Source organism: Ambystoma mexicanum, chromosome 1p (assembly GCF_040938575.1).
Source record: "Ambystoma mexicanum isolate Mex_15411 chromosome 1p, UKY_AmexF1_1, whole genome shotgun sequence".
Lineage (NCBI taxonomy): Eukaryota > Metazoa > Chordata > Amphibia > Caudata > Ambystomatidae > Ambystoma > Ambystoma mexicanum.
In genome coordinates this window covers 357,667,760-357,689,362 of record NC_090921.1, presented here as the reverse complement: position 1 = coordinate 357,689,362, position 21,603 = coordinate 357,667,760, and the positions used below count along the sequence as shown (strand labels likewise).

The following is a 21,603-nucleotide window of genomic DNA, read 5'->3' as shown; positions in this document are numbered from 1 at the left end:
CTGCCAATCATTTCGAAGCATTCATGCCACATATCGTCGCGCGTGCCCTCGTTTTGCCCGGGCACATTTTGCCCCCAGATTAATTGCACCTCTAGCCCCTTATTTTGTACACAGCGGTCCTCCGAGCTAATTACATTCACATGACACACACCTGTTTAGCCTCCGCTGCAGACCCCACTAATGTACAACCCCAAATAAGGGAACTGTTTTCTAAGTGCATCATTTTGCTCCTTCAATCCGAAAAACCGGTTTCATTTGCGTGCCTCATCAAACATCACAAAGTAACACTGACAAGACGGGGTCCATTTTTTTTCCCACAAATATTTGCTAGGCACCTACAATCGCCCAACCATTACACCCCCCACAATCTCACTGGTGTCACCCATAGCAGTGCCCACTTATGTTTATCGTTTAAAACGTATTCGTACATTTTAATCTCCTCGATGTTTTTCAAAAGACTTTCAGCATGTGGGATTTTTCAGTTTTTGAAAAACCCTCAGCTCCTACAAAGGATAGAAAATGGGTTTGGTGCTTTAGGGAACATCGGATTGATTTCGGCTGTGCATCCGAGCAAACAGTCCTGGGAAAACCAATGCAAAATGTCAAAAAGCTAATTTGTTATAACTTTTGTGCCATTGAAATGATTTGTGCTGGATTTTCCAGTTGTATTTTGTTACTGGGATAGCTCATTTTAGTTTGTCAATGGCCATGCTGATTCATCAAGCTTGTGGTTAGTCATAGAATCTTTAGAATCAGCCCTCCCCATAATCAGCTGAGGGGTGTCCGGTCATATTTTCGAATACATATTTTCGAAACACCATTATGTCGAAAACTTTTTGCCGAAATTATTTTTCTCGAATAGATCTTTTTAATTTTATGTTTGTTTTGTAAGTAAAAAAAAGTGTTAAAAAAACAAAGGTCTGGGGGAACCCCCCCATTTTAAACATACAGTTATTTATTTTTTATTTATTGCGTCGACATAATGGCATCCGAAAATATGCCATTCGAAAATATCACTATAAACCCAGCTGAGGATTTGATTCTAATGTCTGGATGGATCAAGGGACAAATGTACATGAATTTGCTGGCCTGTTGATGGTAGGCTTTTATTTCGAACAACACCAAACTCATTTACCGCCTATATAAAAACATGACTTTCATACTAAACTTTGACGGAATGCTTAATTTGCAGGGGGTCTGCTCAGCATTTTTCTTGATCCCGCGTCCCAAACAATACCCATAGGAAATGAATTAAGAGCAACCTCTTTTAGAGTCACCAAAACTAGCAGCGTTTGGCCCAGTTCACTGATTTTCATCAAACTCAGAAAAGCCATTCACAGCTGCCCGAAGAATATTGAGCTAGTTGCATGGTAGAGCGGTCCAAAGGGATTTTGGAGCCAATCAAAAATGTCCATTGGGAATTAAATGGAAGGTTGTACCTTAATGATTACGTTGCTATCTTTATCAGCCCTGTTTCCCCTATGCTGCATCATGTTCTGCATAAGCAGAATACTTTACTGCCTACTGGACGCAAACTACACAATGGTACAAAACTTAAATACGACTGGCCTTTATGAGCCAGTAAACATTGGTATAGCACATTAGAATTGCTGCTCAGAGAGGGAGAAATATGAATGTCTGAACAAAATCACAGACCTCCTTGGAACATCTTCTATCAACAACACAATTAATGTCTTCCTTGGACACCTTAAGCTAACTAGAAGCCAAGCCACCAAGAAAAACAGAAAGACTTTACAGAAACCGCACAGCACCATGGACGTCAGGCAACAAATAATAGGCCCACCCTACAACAAAGGCAACAGATTTGAACTGGCATTCACCGCTTCTGCGGCCATTACGTTTCTCCCCTCACACCTTTGGACTGTACAGACCATGGAGCTGTACCCATCCTGCTCCACCACACAGCTCTTCCCCCTGGGGGCAACCCACCCAACCACAACACCACGCCACTCCTTCAAGAACGTCCATGTGGATGCATTGGAAGACAATCTCATCATGTTTGTCTCCAAGTCTGACTCCTCAAAGAACGTCAACAACTAGCCAAGCACACTCAACCACAACCTAGGGGCCACCTACACACATGAACTACAGTACCTATAACTAGTATAAAAACATAAGCTATCCACACCTTGGTATACCAAGGAATTCCTCAACAACAAGTATGCCATCTTCAGACAAGAAACATTGTGGAGAAAATTCCACCAAAAAGATGACCTCATCCTGAGAACACTCCTTTGCAGCACCTTTATAACAATAGGCAAAGAAACCTGCTGCACATCAAACATCATGGAAGCATCCTACAAGCAGAGCTATCTTCCAAGTTACAAGGTACTATATCAACCTACTGTCAGACCATGCAATACAACTATACACAAACTATTAGCAACCTCATCACAGATAAAATAGACAAAATAAAAAATGTTAACTGTGCCAAACACACAAAATATATCCCACCCATACCAGCTTGCAAACATCTCAGGATAGACTGAATTCAAGACAATTAACCTGGAATTCCTTATCAACACTCTTGAAGCTCGGCAACATATCACCTACAAAGACGAAATATCAAATACAACAGAACTTTTGGATTTGTCATGCATAGCAAAAGGAAATACACCAGTAATTTATCTTGCCGCAAATAAGTGCAGGCACAGTTGCAACTTTTCCTACAGTTTACAAATGGAGTAGAGGAACTCAGTGTCTCCGTAGTGACCTACACTCATGCGACAAAGAACCAACCACAAAAGACAAAAACCCTAAAAAGGCTAATAATCACCAAGCAACCCCGATTTGGTTGCGAAGGTACAGGCCTATGATATCTCAAAAAAGTTCCTCAATGTTAGAAAACTGTTGATAATAGATCAAGATATACATGTTTTTGCTACGTTTGGTGGGATTCTGTCAAGAGGGAGCAAAATTAGAATGGGGGTCCCAAAATATTGTAAAGGCTTATAAATGTGGTGCCATTTGACAAATCTACACAAAGGTTTGCAAAAAGATTATAGATTTAGATGTTTTCGTAAAGTCTGAATGGATTTTGTCAAGTGGGGGCTAGGTTATATGACGATTGTATGTGCATACATTTGACATTTTTGAAAAAACAAAACATGGGTGGATTTCCGGCAAACTTGCGTAAGGAGCATTGGCAAGGACCTACAAGCATGGTTTTGCAAATGTGCCAGTGTTTTATTATTTGACAAGTGTCATAATGTAGCTACAAAAAAATAGCGGTATACCTTTAGTGACTGAGCGGTAGCCTGTGGCCATGGGTAGTGGCCAGATTGTCAGGGTCATGAAATAAGGTCATGATCCGGACAATCTGGCTACTGGCCATGACCACAAGGGACATGACATAGGATTAAAGTGGCCATATCCACCTGGGGCTGGCTTTGTGGTAAAGTTATTCGAAATTAGGATAGATCTGAAAGGCAAGAAAAATGTGCTTGTGGTAATATGGTCATAGGGTTCTCTTTTTCGCGAAGAGGGGCCCTGTATGGAACCCTCGCCTTCCCTTTCCATGGTGGCCATCTTGGAAAAGGATTTTCCTTCCTACACCGGGACGCCGCAGGTGTCCCGGTGTAGCAAGAAAAATCCTCTTTTTTTGCATCTCGGGTTTCTGCTTTGGGATCCTAGGGTGCTAATGGCTTTCATCCCCCATTTCAGGGGCTAGAATGGGGGGATAATGGTCCAGAGACCTCGTTATCCACTCTTGCTACGCTTGGGCTGATAACTTGGGCTGCTGGGCCGGTATCCACCGTTCCAATCCCTAGAACGGAGGATGAACGCCACAATATTCCCATGAGCATAGCACAAAATGCAAATGGAAATGTTGGAAAATCTTATTGAGTCTATGTACTTTACTGAGAAATATAAAGCAGATGGAGTCTATACATGTTTTTTCATTTCTATTTTTTAACTGTGAAAGGTGGTTCCTAAAGGAATATGTCTTTTGTTGTTTTTGGATGTATTTTTTTTGGCAGGAGATATGAGAACGAAAGGTGGGGAGGGAAATGAGGGAAGAGGAACTAAACACTAATACAGAGGGGGTAGGTTGACAAAGGAAAATGTTGCATGTGTGTTATTTCTAAGGTAGGGGGCAGTGTTTCTCATGATCCTTGATTACAGCAGTGGTGGTGGCTCTTGGGGAGGAGGGATGGCATTAGCTGATGCCATTTTAAGATAAATAGTAGTTTTGCTAAAAGTATGTACTGTGTACTAGATTGTTAATGGATAATGAGTAGGAATAGGTGTTGGAGCTGTGCAAGGGACATTTTGAAGTTGAAAGTTCCTAGATCAGTAGAAAATACAGTTCTGAACTGTCTGCGAAGCAGTGATCTTATCGTGAAGTGCGGACGGGTTCTCGGACATGTCATCATGCCTCGCGCCAGCGTATGGTCATGTGGCACTGTCCGGATGGTCCGCTATGAAGTCAGATGTTCGTAGACGTTCACGGGTGCAAAGCTAGCTGAAATAGTTGCAAAAAGTGTATAGAAGTGTTAAAAATGATTATAGAAGGTGGGAAATGGCAGAGTTTTAAGGTGACACTTTGTAAATTGGACACAAATATTTCTATATTGGGTAAGTATGATATTAGTAAGTTGTAGGAAAATAGCATGCACTGGTAAATACCTATGAAATTCAATGAAAAAACTTTGTTAAAGGGAAGTGATGGTCAAGTTGCACTCATAAAAACCTATGAAATTCAATGAAAAATCTTTGTTAAGGGGTTGTTATGGTTAAATTGCACTAATAAAAACCTTTGAAATTCACTGAAAAAAACTTTGTTAAAGGGACGTTATGGTTAAGTTGCACTCATAAAAACCTATGAAATTCAATGAAAAAACTTTGTTAAAGAGACGTTATGGTTAAGTTGCGTCACTAAAAACCTATGAAATTCAGTAAAAAAACATTGTTAAAAGGACGCTATGGTTACAAGTAAAATCGAAAAACCCCTGAAATTCGTCAGTTATGGTAAGCTAAGCAACCATAACTCACGCCACCACCATGCACTGCTAAGACTAATACCCAGGACATCAAAGATGACATCATAAATATCATTGATGACATCACTGATGACATCACATGTGCATTTACTTTTCATACAAGCGTTTGTGAATGTAATGTTGGCAAAAAGTATCAGGGATTATCGGGAGATGTGTAATAAACTACATACTTCATTATGCAATGTAGTGTTCTAAAGAACATTCCATTGCAGTGTTCTTTCTAGTACAGGAACCTACTCATACAGAAATGTAGGTATTGGCTGCAGCATACACCATAGAGGTGCAATAGTTGTAATTTTTCAAAGCTATATAATAAAACAGTGAATGTTTCTGTATCAGACTTTTCCGTACTGTGAAACATATACTAAGTAGCTAATAATGCGTCACTTACTATATATTTCTACTAATACACACAAAACATAAATAGACTACAATGCATACAAATATGGGGCTTATATGTGGAGAGTAAAGTAAGCAAACAAGAGGCAGTATCATTAGCAACTGTGTATAATGTACATGATTGTATTCACGCACAAAAATGATTGCTGTGTTTCAGGCCTGCTTCTTCCTCTATATATGTACATCATAAAATGCGATCAAATTCTAAGGAAAGTAGTGTGAGAACATGTGAGAATAGCAACATCTATAAATGTAATACCTTTTGAATGTTAAGTTTCTGACTGTCAGTAAATAAAACCACCTGGCCTAGATATGGCAGTGAACAAAAAAGAAGGGACTAGACATGTGATCATCATCAGTGATGTCATCAATGATATTTGTGATGTCATCTTTGATGTCCTGGGTGTTAGTCTTAGCAGTGCACGGTGGTGGCGCGAGTTATGGTTGCTTAGTTTACCATAACTGGCGAATTTCAGGGGGTTTTCGATTTTACTAGTAACCATAACGTCCCTTTAACAAAGTTTTTCATTGAATATATATATAAATAAACCGCTTGGAAGGGAACGGGAACAATATAGCCCCCCAACTGCAACATCTAGGCCATATATATTTTCTGTTTCTGCCCTCTGGCTTGACAGAGGTAGACTATAAATGCCACGTATTGCTATGTTATATGAAACCCTTGGTGTTTGTCTCGATCTGTGATTGGTCCATTCATAGACACATGCCACTCCAGAGTTTCTTGCTACGCCCCAGTCAGTTTTAAACACCATGATCACCAACACTTTACTTTTACTTTACTTTATTGAATGTATATCGCACACCACTGACCCGGAGGCTTATGGGCACCCAACAGACAAACAGCAAAGAGGCAAGGTGTACACGACGCCTCAACCAGGGTGGAACTGAAAGACCTATCACAAAGCGATCAGAGAGCAGAGCAGTGACCCTGCCTTATCTAAACAGAAACGATAGCAAACACACAAACATCATACATGCTCAAAGTCTTTTTCTAAACAAGGCAGTGGATTTCTCTTCCCTAATGTCTAGGAATAGCATTGCACACAGTGGGTGCTAACACAAAGAATGCTCCTTTTTTAACCTGGGTCAGCCTGTAGGATGTCACAATGTTGACCAGAGGTATCTGGAAGATATGGAAGCAACAATAATCTTCTCCGTATTTATTTATGTATTTAGCATACATTTTGCTAAGTGAAATGACTTTGTATACACTATAAAACACGGGTGCATCAAATCCCCAACCCTTAAATACAATTAGCAAAAAATAAATAATTCACCTAAAATAATTCCTATTTGGTCATAAATCTTCACCATATAATACAATAAATTAAGATGATGACCTTCCATAACACGCATTCACAAATCATTGCCTAAGCCAACATCAACTACAGCATCATAAGACCTAAGAAATGTACGACGGAGCCTTGATAGACTAACACACATGGTCAACAGGTGTAACATGGTTTCCATTACGATCTCACCACAAAGCTGTCCTCCTTGAAAATATGGAGTGAAATATTGGGAAGAACACAAGCAGTGTGAAGCAGTGGGACATTATTGATGTGCATCCAGAAATCCTCTAATTGCAATTAGATTGAAAATTGACCCATTTCTCTAATTCCATTAAAATTGAAAACCAGCCCATTTTAAAAATGACCAATGTTCATTTCTTATGATCACTTCTAGTATATATTGTAGTTGTGATAAGAACGTTTCATTTGCATTATTTTGTATAGCACATTATAAAAACCTAGAATACCCATATAAATGAGTTTATCACAGAAGGTTGATGTTTCAGCATAGGCAGTCTGATATACTCCTATTTTTCTCTTTTGCATTATCCCTATGTGGAAGGAGACAAATAGCACCAACGACAGTTCCTGGATGATTTATATAAAATCAAAGCATATTTCGTGAAAAAAGGAACTAACACAGATCTTTATATTTGAAAAAAAAACATGTCTGTAATAAAGGGTCGTATGCTTGAGTTATGCACAATGTGCTTGGTGCTCATTTATTTTCCACAAAATCCACTCTAACGGTACCATGTATGCAACCCTGAACCATGTATGCTCCTTAGGACAGCCTCAGGATTCAGATGTGAGGATAATTTGGCTGTGACATCTGTGACTACGCTGGGGTCGGGGTCTCAGGGTAAAGACTGCTCTGGCTATTGGCCTGTGTGCATGCCTGGTCCCCCAATCCAATCCAAAGATATTTAAGAGAATATATATATAGGAGACATATATATGCTGGTTAAATGAAAAAACAAGACTGAAGGTCTGTACATGTCAGGAAAGCTCTGTGCTGGCATTACTGGAACATACCTTACACGCTACCAGCAATGGATGTTTTATGTTAAATGTAAAAACAAACTCTCTCCCTCATGCTGCTTGAAATCCGTAATTCACATGGATTACGTCACTCCCATATAAAACGTACTGTAGTGGTATGACACAGCATTGCTTTCATTTGGATTTTTAAACCAGCAGTACTATATATATATATATATATATATATATATATATATAGAGAGAGAGAGAGAGAGAGAGAGAGAGAGAGAGAGAGAGAGAGAGAGGGACAGAGAGAGAGGGACAGAGAGAGAGAGAGAGAGAGATGCAGGGCGGCCAGACGTCCTGCCGAGTTTCACTGGCGACACTCACTGGTCTGTGTTGCGAATCCTGGACCTCAAGCAACAGGTGTGTGCAGCTGCTACAGACATGAACTACGGGGCTTGAAACCATTGGGTTCACGCAATGGGATCGGAATTGACCCTGAAGATCAGTGACCTCCGGGCGCAGGTGGCAAGCCCTGCCCAAGCCACTGGTTGGATCATCTTGAGAGGAGGTGTCTGACCGGTCGACAGGCGGACACCCTGGGACGATGGCAGACACTCCCCGCCTGTGCTGTAAGGACCAGAATGTGCGCTGTCATGTTCATTCCAGGCACCAGAGATGTCAGGCGAAGTGCGAGAAGAAGCGCATTGCTGACAGGCCGGTGCAACAGATGGGCCCGTCTCACTGGGGCAGAATCAGTCTTGCGCCGTTCTCACCAAGCAGCGCTCTTTATGGTTTTCGTCTGACCCTTCCCCAGCCCTATTCTACCTTTTGGGGGGTACCAACCTTCCAGGATGCCTCCCCATTTCCTCAAATCGTGATCCACGGCTCCCTTTCCCACACCCTCATTTGGCCATTGAAGGCGCCATCGTGGTAGTATATCTCCCCAGTTGCTTAAATCCGGACACATGAGTGACTCCTCCCCAGCCCTCAGCGCCACCCCAGCCCAATTCTTGTAAACCTCGGATTATGGGGGCACGTGATGTCTGGGCATGAAGCTTTTTTGGAAAGGAAATCGCCCCGTGCCCCTTACACCATAACCCAAGCGACAGGCTCTCCCACCTGCTGGGGAGAAGCCAGAACACACTCCCGTTCGCAGCCAGGTGTGATCCGAGGACAGCGCCTGCCTCTTTGGGAGGGTTCCAGAGATGCAGAGGGAGGTGGGAACGGGCCGGGCAGAAAGGAGGGTAGCCGCAGCACTCTTCAATTACGCTAGTGGGTCACCTGGGGGTGGCTTACACTTTACCTCCCCCCCGCCCCCCCTCCGTCCCCTGCCCCTCTCCTTTCAGATGGCACAGCCTGAAATCAAGACTTAAAGAGAGAGATCGTCTGTCAGCAGCATCTCTTTACCCCCCTCTCCCTTTACAGCACCCAGTTCTCCCTACCCGAGCAGGGCGCCCCTGCAGCTTCCTCTCTCGCCACAGCAACCCGTGCACCATCCATCAGCAGCGCACCCCTGTCCCCCCAAAGCAGCCTGTGCTATTTCCGTGAACAGAGCGCCACTGCACCCCTCACTCCTAACAGTACTCTTTCCTTTCCCCTGCAGGAGGGCAGCCTGCACCCAAAGCGCTCCATAGCACCCATCCCTGCCCCCATGGGCAGGGCACCCCTGCACCGCCGCCTCGCTACAGCACCCTGGACAGCCACCGTGAACACCGCGCCACTTTCGGTCCACACCACGCCATGCTTACCCCATGGGCAGGGCACCCCTGCACCGCCGCCTCGCTACAGCACCCTGGACAGCCACCGTGAACACGGCGCCTATTTCGCTCCACACCTCGCCATGCTTACCCCATGGTCAGGGCACTACTGCACCACCGCCCCGCCACAGCACCCTGGACACCCCCCCGTGAACACGGCGCCTCTTTCGCTCCACACCACGCCACGCTTACCCCATGGGCAGGGCACCCCTGCACCGCTGCCTCGCTACAGCACCCTGGCCAGCCACCGTGAACACGGCGCCACTTTCGCTCCACACCACGCCATGCTTACCCCATGGGCAGGGCACCCCTGCCTCGCTACAGCACCCTGGACAGCCACCCCTTCCCCCGAGAACAAGGCGCCACTTTGGCCCCACACCACACTATGCTTACCCCATGGGCAGGGCACTACTGCACCGCCGCCTCGCCACAGCACCCTGGACACCCACCCCCTCCCCCCGCGAACAAGGCGCCCCTTTGGCTCCACACCACACTATGCTTACCCCATGGGCAGGGCACTCCTGCACCTTCACTCCCAGCAGCAACCTGTTATCTCTCCTGCAGCAAGACAACCCTGCACCCATACCTCCCAACGCCAGAGGACCCCTTTCCCCCCTAGGAACCCAGCAGTCATATCTCAATGCAGCACCCCACTAGACCCCCCAACCAATGAGTGGGGCACCGCTGAAACCTCTCTCCCTAAAGCAACGTGCTACCTACATTAGCAGAACACCTCTGCACTGATCGCTCCCACAGCAGCAAGCTGTCCTCTCTCCTGCGGAAGGGACTCCCCTTCTAATCCACACCTCCCAAACCCCTCTAGGGCTGACTCATCTCCGCCTCAGAGCAGGGCGGCTTTTCCTTTGCCAAGGACCCTGGCCTAAATTCTGCAGGCGGGCACCCCTCCGAGGGCAGTGCTCCCGCATACCATGCTCTGCCCACAGCAACCTGTCCTCCACACTGCAGCATGGCAGCGCGAGCCTCTCTCCCCCGACAGCTCCCTATTCTCCCTCGACGAGAAGGAAAAGCGTGGAGCCTAGAGCGCGGACTTCACAGCACCCCACTGTGAAACACACCATGCAGCACCCCCAAAATGGGAAATAGCCGGGGCTGACAAAGTAAAAAAGCAGATAAGGCAAGGAGGCATACACGAAACTCTCACTGAAAAATCAACACCTCTATGGTGCGGTTCTGATTTAAAATCAAGAAAGTGCAGGAAATGGCAGGACAACCATTGTCGTGCAACCTGACAGTTCCACAGCTAAGTGTGCGTGCGTGTTTGTCTATATCTGTCCACATATCGATCTATTGATGGATGGATTTATACAGGAAGACGTGAAAATATAGAAAGCTGCACATGTACGGCCGCCAAAAGGTACACACTTAAAGGCACATATACATAGGTGTGTGGTATATATGCCGACGGTCAGCCTCGCACAGAGGGGCTATGAAGAAACATAGCTAGAATGTTAGACAGCTCCACGGACAGAGTGGCACTCAAATAGAGGGACGTGTAGACTGTACGAGAGAGCAAGAGGTGGGTAATACACCAGCCCCAGAGACAGGCAACTTGCAAAAGTTAGCGATAGAGACAGGTGGGGCGCGTGAGGGAGAGGTGCAGATCAATAGACAGTCATGTAGGAGACAGACATGCAGTCAGAAGTAGAGAGAGAGAGAGAGAGAGAGAGAGAGAGAGAAGGGGGTCGAGAGACCGGTAACCTGAATTCCCACCTTCTGTTTACATGCTGAAAGACAGGCTATTCGCCCTTCTAAGCACACATCTGCCAATCCATTCTCTGTACATTGTCACAAGTATTTGGTGCAAGGACTTCCCCTCTCTTGCAATCCATTGCTCTCTCTCGCGCTGTCCTTGTCTGCATCTCTCCCTCGCCTCTTCGTGTGCGCGCTTGTGTGTGTTTCTCTCTCTTGTGGTGTGGTATCTCGCCATGGCGTGCGCTCTCTGTTTCTCTATATCAGCCTCTGGCGTCCCTCGCTCTCCCTCTCTATCACCCTCTCCGTCACTGTCTTTCTTCCTCTCCTTCTTTTTGTCCCGTTCCTCTTGATTACCCCCTCTCGTTTCCTTTTTTCTCCATCCCTTCTGTCTCTCTCATTTTCCGTCCCTCTCTCTAGCCCTGTCTCCCTCTCTCCCTCCTTCTTTCTAACCAACATGTCTCTAACTGCTTGCTTCGTGTCTACATATAAACCTAACCCACATGTCTCTCTAATGCAATCATTCATTTAGCTGTCTACGGTGCCTTTCCCCCACACACAGCACCCCAAATCCCCACCCCCTAAAAACACCACTCCCCTTAGCTCTTTTGCACATCACTAACCTGTCACCCTGATCCCAGTAGCTCCCTCTTCTCGGTCTGGGGGCTGGATGCTGGCCTCAGACACAGAGCCCTTCCCAAATACTGCATCATGGGCTCGGTGCAGGGAAGGTGGGCAGCCCGTGACAGCAGCGGCGGGGACAGGCTACTGTTACCGCTGGGGACGGACACACACTCGATCAGACTGCATGCTGAAATATACATGTACCTGCTGCTCCCCGCCGTGGCTCTGGTTTCCTTGCTGCTGCCAGGAGGAGCAGTGCGAGGACTGCGAGATGCTCCTGCTAGACCAGTTCCCAGGGATCCTGTGCTCTGGGTGCTGAGGCTGAACAGGGCAACATTGATTTTCTCCTGCTGGCCTGCAGTGGCACTGATGCGGATGGCGGGGGTGCCGCAGAGACTGCTTCTCCCCTGGCTGGCAGTGGCAGCAGGGTGGCTCCTGCCCGGTCTCCTGCAGGTCCTGCCAGGGGCACTGCGTGTCCGGGCCCACAGGCTGCTGCTGGAGGCAGGGGGACTGCGGGTAGCCTGACGCAGTTTGCTGCAGTCGCTGATTCTGTTCCCACCTGCAGCCCTGCAGCCGGGCGCCCTGGGGGAGGCTCGGCGTGTCCTGCGAGGGGGTCCAGGGCTGGGGATCCTCGGCGCTGCAGTTACCACCAGGGTGCTGACACGGCGGGCCCAGGATGGGACTCTGGTGCTGGGGGAGACCCTCCGACTTCTGGCATGGTCTAGGGGGCTGAGGGTCACTCCCCAGTGTCTTAAGAGGAAGGAACTGGTGGCACCTCTGAGGCTGCTGCTGCCCGTTTTCCTGGTGGTGCAGGAGGATAGATCCCGAGCCAGAAGACTGGCTATGATGCAGAAGGACAGCTCCTGGGCCAGGCTGACTGCGATACGGGGGGACAGCTCCTTGACCGGCAGACTGGCTACGGTCCTGAAGGACAGCTTCCTGGCTTGAAGGCTGGCTGTGATGCTGGAGAACGTCTGCCTTGGTATGCCTGTGGTGCTGAAGAACAGCTCCCTGGCCAGCTTGTTGACTGGGAGCCCCAGTGCTATGATTCTGGCTGTGCTGTTGAAAGACACATCCTTGGCTATACTGTCGATCGTAGTGTTGAGGCGCAGCCTCCTTGCTTGGCTGCTGGGTCAGGTGCAGATGTGTGTGTCCTTGGCCGGGCTGCTGTTGGAGCCCTCCCTGGGCAGTCTGCTGTTGCTTGTGGTGCTGACTGAGCCCTCCCGACCTTAGGTTCCCATTGCCGGCTTGGGGGTCTTTGGGAGTCCAGGGCTGTATTGCAGCCGGTCCCTGGCTGGGCTCAGGGTTGGGGTGTGGCGTGCACTGGATGTCAAAGGATCCCAGTTTCAGAGCTTGGCCTCTCTGCTGAGGAGCTGAGCCCAAGTCCCTCTGCTGGTAGTGCTGCACGGTGGCCGGATGCTGCTGCGCGTGCTGCAGGACACCTCCTTGCTGCTGCTGCATCCCCTCCACGGCTGCCTCTTGGTTTTCATTTGGGCGCTGCTGCTCCTGCGGGCTCCGGGCTGCCTGCGTTCTGGTGGTGTCCAACAGGCGCGTCTGATTGGTGGGCCTGACAAGAACTACCCTCATGACGTTCTCCTTGCACTACAGGCCAAGCCCACATTTAAAGATGAAATGCTTCATTGTAGAGTGAACGCCTCGTCTGCCTCGTCTCCTTTCTCCTCTGCAACAAGAAAACATGCAGTTCAATTCACAGGCATATCGAAGGGTACACGACGCGCCATTCACAATACCGCAGGAGCCGCGCGCATGTGTGAGCAGGGTTTCCCCATCTACTGCACGCGAAGCATCTTGGAAATTAACAGCCGTGCACTACTGCACTCTTATGTACATGCAACATATCTGTTTCCAACGTATGTGTGTCGATCATATGGGCAACCAGAGTCTGTGCACACAACATCCGGGTACTCAAAATATAGGTGTATCCAACATAGGTTAGGCAGCATTTAGCATTCAAATTATGCACCTATAACATATGTGTCTTCATTACGTGCACAGAACACGTATGTACTCAAAATCCAAGTATCCAGCGCGTGTGCACTTAACATATGCATATCGAAGATGAGTGCATTTTAAATAAGTGGACTCGATATCTGTGCCTCCAACTTCCTTGCGTGTAACTGCATTCAAGGTCTGGCTAGCCACAGCTGTGTATGCAAAAGCTGTGTAGCCAAGATATGTGTATCCACCGTGTGTACTTAACATTATCTGTGCATGCAGTGTATTCATCTGCCGTGTCTCTCCAACCCGTGTGACAGCAACATGGGAACTCAACATTTGTGCAGCTAAAGGTGTGCATACGTCTGTGAACTACGTGTGCATCCAACAGGTGCACTGCACTAACCATCCGTGCATTTGAAATGTGTGTATCCAGCAGCTATGCACTCAACTCCCGTGAGTCATATTTATTTTTGACTGGTACATATATGTACTGAACAGTTGTGTAACCAGGATCGACATCTGTGCATACAATGGGCCTCATTACGAGGCGGGCGGTAGGGATTACCGGCACCGGTAAGGGCACCGGTGCCGGTAATCCCTTACCGCCCTACTACAAGTTCCCTTTGCGGGTCCTCCCTGAACGCCTGGTTTTTCCAGGCGTTAAGGATGGGACCCGCAAAGGGACTTTGGAGCTAATAACGGTACCACAATTTGCAGTACTGGTATTAGCGCCTTCCTCATTCCCATTGAGCGCTATGGGGGTTCAAATGGGAATGGGGAAGGGCCATGGAGAATGGGGAATTACCGCCCCTGCCAACCTTGGAATGGGGCGGTAATAGCTCCATTCACCAGGGCGGAGTCGGTAAGGGTTTGGAGGCAGCCATGGCGCCATTGTTACCTCCAAACTCCTAATGAGGCCCAATGCCTATTAACTCACATATGTCTATCCAACATTTCTGCATTTTACATCTGTACACTCAACACTTGCCTGTACAGAAAATATGCACTCAACAATAGTGCATGCAACATACATAGAGCCAGCATCTGTGTATCTCTGCGGCGATGCTCGAATCTGGTTCCAGGAAGTGCCTCTGCTAACGCTCAGAGTGAGACATAGATAGTGTGGGCTTGCTTGAGTGCGCTTACACGTGTGAGTGAGTGACAGTCTGTTTTTGTTGAATCTAACTCGCGCAGGGTTCTTCGGAGGTATGCAGTTGTAGCTGGCGGTTATTCTTCCCTAAGTGTTCCTTTCTACAGCGATCCATCACCTAGGATTGCAAACTGCAAGTCCGCTAGTCATATTTATGGAATCTGTAGAAATTTATTTTTTTAAATCGAATGGTAGATTTGATCGAATTTTGGCTGAAGGAAAATTTCGAATAGCTGAACATTTTTATCAAATCTACCATTCGATGTGATTATATTGAACAAGGGGAGTGGGGGAAATTAAGCCATCGCTTTGTGCCTCTATTTCGGGTCAATACCTGCCAAGCAGTTTTCACGCTATGGCTGCTCAAAAACGGCACTTTATTCCATGAGAAAATGAATGTAAGAAGGCTGAAAACAGAGTTTTTATGTTTTCATAATAACTTTTTCATTTTCTAATGACTCGTTCCCAAAATGACCAGTTCAGTTGGGCTCTTGATAAACAGGAACATTTCATCCAAATCCATCCAGCAAGTCAAAGGTTATTTGCCTCGCTCAGCCTCTGTGCTGTAAATAGCATCAACGCCGATATAGAGGTTTTAAGGAGTGAGTGGCACCACCTTCTCTGTCAAATATTTTAATGGCTGTTGAAAAACTGCACTTTTTCACTATGTGAAAATTAATGTGCTGAAAACTGTGAAACTGTTTTTTTAATAACTTTTTCATTTGATAAAGTATTGTTCCCAAAATGTGCAGTTTGGGGATTAAAGGCTTGACAAAACATGTTGTTTTGAAATGTTCATTCAGATCCATCCAGCAAATCAAAAGTTATTAGGAATAGAATTGTAGGGGAAAATGGCTGAATTTTCAATGCCCAATGGGAGATATAGCTATAATTTTTCGGCATGAGCAAAAATGTTACTTTTTCTTTATGGGAAAATGAATGGGTAGTAGGCCGAAACAGCTTTTTAAACTTTCTTAATCATTTTTGTAAACATTTTTAACAGATCTTTTCCAAAATGTACAATCTTGGAGCAGGGGTGGACATAAGGGGGAGCCGGGTGGTGAATGGTGAGTATAAGGGCAATTCATTTTTCAGGTTTCCTATGGAACTCAATACTCAACTTAACTATAGTGCAGCAAACATCACACTATAATATATAAGCATCCATTTTATGTAGTGAAACTTTGAATTTTAAATACAAAATCTTCTGAGAATACACAACCTCAAAAAACCAGTTCAATCCAACAGAACATGTTCAAATTGAAGAAACTCCACAGCAAAGAAACAAACAAGTGGTGGGAAATAAAATCCCTGCAAAACTATCTGGACAACCAAAGAATACCAAGAGGCCTCAGAATATTCACTATACCAACTTATGAAGATCCAGATCCAGCAATGCTAAATGAATGGGGGGAAGCAACCAGTGAATATTCCTTCAAAATGCTGACAATATTGGTAAAATATGCAAAGAGTGATAGAGAAAAAGCACTCAAAGAAATTGAAGAGCTAGAGAAAGAATTATACAGTGGTTCTGATGCAGAAGTAGCTAATAATATGAAAATTCAAATGCAGAAAAACGTAAGCAAATACGAAGATGAAATAAAAGAGCGGAAACAAAGAAAACTCCTAAGGGATAAAGAAGACTACGCTACAGGCCCTTTTTCATACGTTTGCAAGAAAGTACGATAGTGTCCGCGAAGGCATGCAAAAAACAGTGGACTCCAAAGAACAAAGTACTTTGCTAACTGGATCAGATACAGATGATACAGCAAGCACATCTACAGATATCTCAATATCCAGCAATGAGGACACCCCCATCAGACTACATGTTTTAGAAGAAATGAGACTTTTACACCAGGTGGGCAAAACAATACAAGGACGAAATCAAAACAAAGGTAGAGTTCTCTAAAATCAAACACACGTAAGAGGAGTACAACAAGGGGACGTAGGGGACAAAGGAAGAAAAAAACAGGATCAGTCAGCAGGCTGTCCGACATGCTCTGGAAAAAACAAGAAGAGCCAATAACCAATGACGCAATGCAAGTGACCAATCTATCAGCTAGAACTCTGACAAAAGCAGAACATGAAGTACTAGAAAAAGGCCTTTCGTTTTGGCCATCCGCTAAATTTGACTATCCTCAATGAGAATTGACGTATATTGTTTCATTCAAAAACTGAGATTAGCTAAATGTTATGCCAATAGTGACTTCACTACCAATTCCGACTTAGAACTGAATCCATCTGAACTCAGTATTTGTAATATACCAGCACTCAGAGACCTGAATATGTTGGAACAAGATGAAAGAACATCTATACAGGTTCTGAACCCCAAGATGAATGGTCAATAGAACTACCTATGGATATTAATACCAAATTAGCAGCTCCGAGTGATTTAAGGAAGAAATCTAAATGTAATCCTGCATTTGTCAATTGCCCAACAATAGACTTGTTTGAAGATCTTACAATTGATGACTTAAAGGTTTTGGCAATCAAATCTGAAACAATGAAATCTACACTTAATTTGACCAAGTTACAACAAACATCAATGGAAGATATACAAGCTGATAGATCAATTACAGTGAGATCATCTGATGAATGAGGCAATGTAGTAGTATTAAACACCAAAGACTACCAGAGGGAAGCGGAAAGACAACTCAAATATACCCAGACTTATGTAAAATTATTTTGTGATCCATACCCTCAATATAAAGCGTAATATGATAATAAATTAACAACATGGCATGAACAAGGCCTTATTAACATCAAGGAGAAGAGATACTTGACTAAAGATTATCCAATGACCTCGATTATACATTTTATTCCAGAAATCCATAAATCTATGTCCAGACCACCAGTACGGCCAATAGTGGCATTAATTGACTCCCTATTGGAAAATACATCTAAATATGTGGACATTTTCTTGTTCCCTTTTGTGGCAACCCTGTTATCGTATACAAAGGATACTACAGCCTTTCTAAACCAAACTGCCCACATTCCCTGGCATCATGATTTTCTTCTAGTTACACTGCACGTGGTCTCTTTATACACGTGTATTTCACACACACAAGGTCTTGCAGCAGTAAAAAGGTTTTTGTCGACCAGATCCTTAAACTGTCAGGGACACTCTCAAATGCTGCTGGATATGCTCTCCTTCATTCTGACCCACATGTTTATGTTTGATCAACTGTATTATACTCAAATTTGCGGTATCGCAATGGGCACAGCAGTAGCTCCCACATTTGCCAACTTGTACATGGGTGTGTGCAAAGAAGCCCTTTTCTCAAACGAAAATCAAAAAATGTACACTGACAAGTTAGTTCTATGGAAAAGGTACATAGATGACCTTTTTGTCATATGGAACGGAACGGAAACCGAGTGGATGTGTTTCTTTGAAAGTCTAAATCAAGAACATGAAAACCTGAAATTTACCGAGCATCATCATCGGTCAGAAGTAGTATATTTAGACATCAAAGTGAACGTAATCAATGAAACTATAACAACAGAATTGCATCAAAAGGATACCAGTACCAGCAGCCTTTTACATGCATCTAGTGCACATCCTTTTGCCTCAAAAACAGCATCCCATGTGGGGAGTTACTGCAAATTAAAAGAAACTGCATTGAAAAGTCAGTTTGGGAAACTAACGCTAAAAGATCAGCAGCAAGATTTTTAGCGAGAGGATATCAAAAGGACGTTATAAGTAAAGCATATGATCGGGCAGCAACAAAACCAGGGAAACGATACTTTTCAAAGAAAATTTTGAAAAGAAACATACAAGAGAAAGAAGACAATACCATCAGATTTATTACCACGTATAATTCAAGAGCAAAGGAAACAAAGCAAATCTTGAACAAACACTGGTACTTGCTCAAAAGAGACAAGGATATTAGTCATCATTTGCCATCTAATTCTTCGTTACCTACAGAAAGCCTCCACAAACAAGATTGTCACCGAGTATGTTTCAGTCAACAAATATACAAACAACAGTTAACAGGCTAACCAAACGTGTACCAGGTTTTCTAACATGTGCTAAGTGTAAGGCATGTCGTTTAGGAATAAACACTCGGAAATACATCCACCTTCAGACAAAAACTGAAGTGGTAATTAAAAAGGAACTTAAATGCTTCACACAAATCTATGCCATCAAATGTGCTTGTAACCTGTGGCACATTAGTAGCACGAAATTAGAAGCAAGGCTATGTATTTTGCAACATTTACGTGCATTTAAAAATTGAGATATGTCTTATCCCCTTGCTAAACATTTTGCAGATATACATCAAGGCGACATCAGCTCGTTTAAATATTTTGTTATTGACACAGTGAAAATACATCCACGAGGAGGAGATAGACTTCGGAAACTTAGACAGACCAGATATATTGTGGACTTTAATACTTAGTTTCCTGGAGGTCATAACCAAGATGAAGAACTATATGTTTTTGTGGGAGACTAATGTAGCTTAACCAATGATTTTAAGACTGCCAAGACATTCAGAAATATATATGTAGAGTGACTTCAGGACTAAAGTTCATTCTTGTCATTTTGTGGTTTTAGGCATTCTCTTCCTAGACTTTGTCTTTGTTAAGATTTTTATGAATAATTCTGATAGATTTTTCGTGCTTCTGCATTTTTTTTGCACTTGTTCTGAATATTTAGGATCAATCACATGCACAACAACCCCCCCTGTCTTTTATTAGATCACTTGATACATTTGGGATATATACTTAATTAAGGCATGTCAACATCCACTAGCTAGGAGACTGATCTAAAGAAAAGCAGATTGCACTTTTAATAAACAATTAGCACTCATTGTTAATATGTGAATAGTTTACAAAGCACGTTGCACTTTGGTACTATAATAGATGTTGGCGCTTATTTACTATCATCCACTGATTAAGATTCTTTTCCTTTTCGGTGTAACGCTTCATGATTTTAGGTCTAGTATGATAATATTCATGATCTATATATTAAGCCCATTTGAGATATCTTATTTAAAAAAAATGTATTCATTGACTTAGCACATTGCACTTTAATTGGACGAATTAATTAGTTGTAGTACGCATAAATAAATTACATTTTGGCACCTGCAAGGGTTAACTGCCAATATATCTTGGCAGACACAAATGTATTAGCGCCCGCATGAGCTACCATTGCTCATATTCGGCCTAGATAATTTTCGATTATCTCTTTGTAGGAGAACACTTTTTTATCCGTACTTACTCCGCACATTGCACTTTGTCCATCAACCACCCACTTGGGTGGATGCTCGACAGCTACAAATATATCAGAATCTGGCGCCCGCAAGGGTTAACCGCCAGTATATTACTGCAGAATACAAAGAAGCTGGCCTGCATGATTTATGATGTGCACATTGCACTTCATCCAGTGCCTATTTTTTGCTTATATTATTTTTAATCATGTCTATGTAGGAGAATATATGTGTTCCGTACTATCTCTGAAGATTGCACATTGCACTTTATCCATCAATCACCCACTTGGGTAGATGCTTGAGAATTATAAACATATCAGATGCTGGTGCCCGCAAGGGTTAACTGCCAATATGTTACTGCAGATACAAAGATATGGGCGCCCGCAAGGGTATATCACTGCCTACATTTGGTCTGCATAAACCTCGAGGTGCAGACTGCACGTTACTTACATACAACCCATCTCGGTAGAGGCCGATAGTCAATAGGCAGTGTCATGCATCTACAAACACGGAGACATAGGGCACCCGTAAGGATCCAGTACTGCCACTTTCTTGTTGTGTCATCTATGCAACATGTATGCTTTAAGCAATTTACATATTCTAAATAATATTTGCACTGTGCACTTTATTTGCATTTCATCGATTAAAGTGAATGGGCCTCATTAGGACCCTGGCGGAGAGGGTATTACGCCAGCGTAGTGCATGGCGTACCTCTCCGCCATACTACGAGTTCCCGTAGCGCCATGGAGGTTTTCTCCGCCTGGTTTTACCAGCCGGAGAAAACCATGGCGCTACGGGACCTCGTTGTTAATTACGCCACCGTATTTTACGGTGGCGTAATTAACTCCTTCCCCACTCCCATTATACCCTATGGGGCAAAAATGGGAATGGGGAAGGGCAGAATGGGGATTGGGGATTTACCGCTCCGCCGAGGTCGGAATGGGGCGGTAAATCCGCCAACCCCCATGGCGCTATCGGCGGCTTTCCGCCATGCTTTGCGGTGCATTTAGCACCGCGAAATCCGCCTGGGTCGTAATGAGGCCCAATGTATGTAAACTATAGGGAAACGCTATTTAAATGTGTCAAGCATTAAATGGCGAGCAAAATTTTCTTTACATGTATTTGGAAGTATACTTATACTCTTTATTCAAATTTCAATGAGTGAATAATGAAATTGTCAGTAAATGCTTTTATATTTGAAATATCCTTCCTAAGCCTAAAAAGGATTGTATAAAAGTTATCCAGAATATTTTGAATATCTTACCATCAAATTGTATGAACTACATGTATTTTGATAATGCTGTAATATAAATATTGATATTTTTTAGCATTTATCCAACATGGCGACATCAATGCACAAGCGCTTCCGCAGTGAGCATGCTAGTGGCCTAGGTACAAGAACAGAGATGATGGACTATTAGAGTCATATGGCTTCAATAAATGTACACTCCTCCCTTTTCTATGTTTATACCA

General features: G+C 44.3%; 1 protein-coding gene across 1 annotated transcript in view; it reads right to left on the bottom strand.

Annotated features, from left to right (window-relative positions):
- KCNN1 (potassium calcium-activated channel subfamily N member 1) overlaps positions 1-13,481 on the bottom strand; it is a 742,449-nt gene extending 728,968 nt beyond the window's left edge. The window contains exon 1 of the mRNA XM_069648788.1: positions 12,019-13,481. Coding sequence (XP_069504889.1) covers positions 12,019-13,401 — 1,383 coding nt within the window. The 5' untranslated portion in view covers positions 13,402-13,481. The remainder of the gene's footprint in view (positions 1-12,018) is intronic.
- Between the last annotated feature and the right edge of the window lie 8,122 nt (positions 13,482-21,603).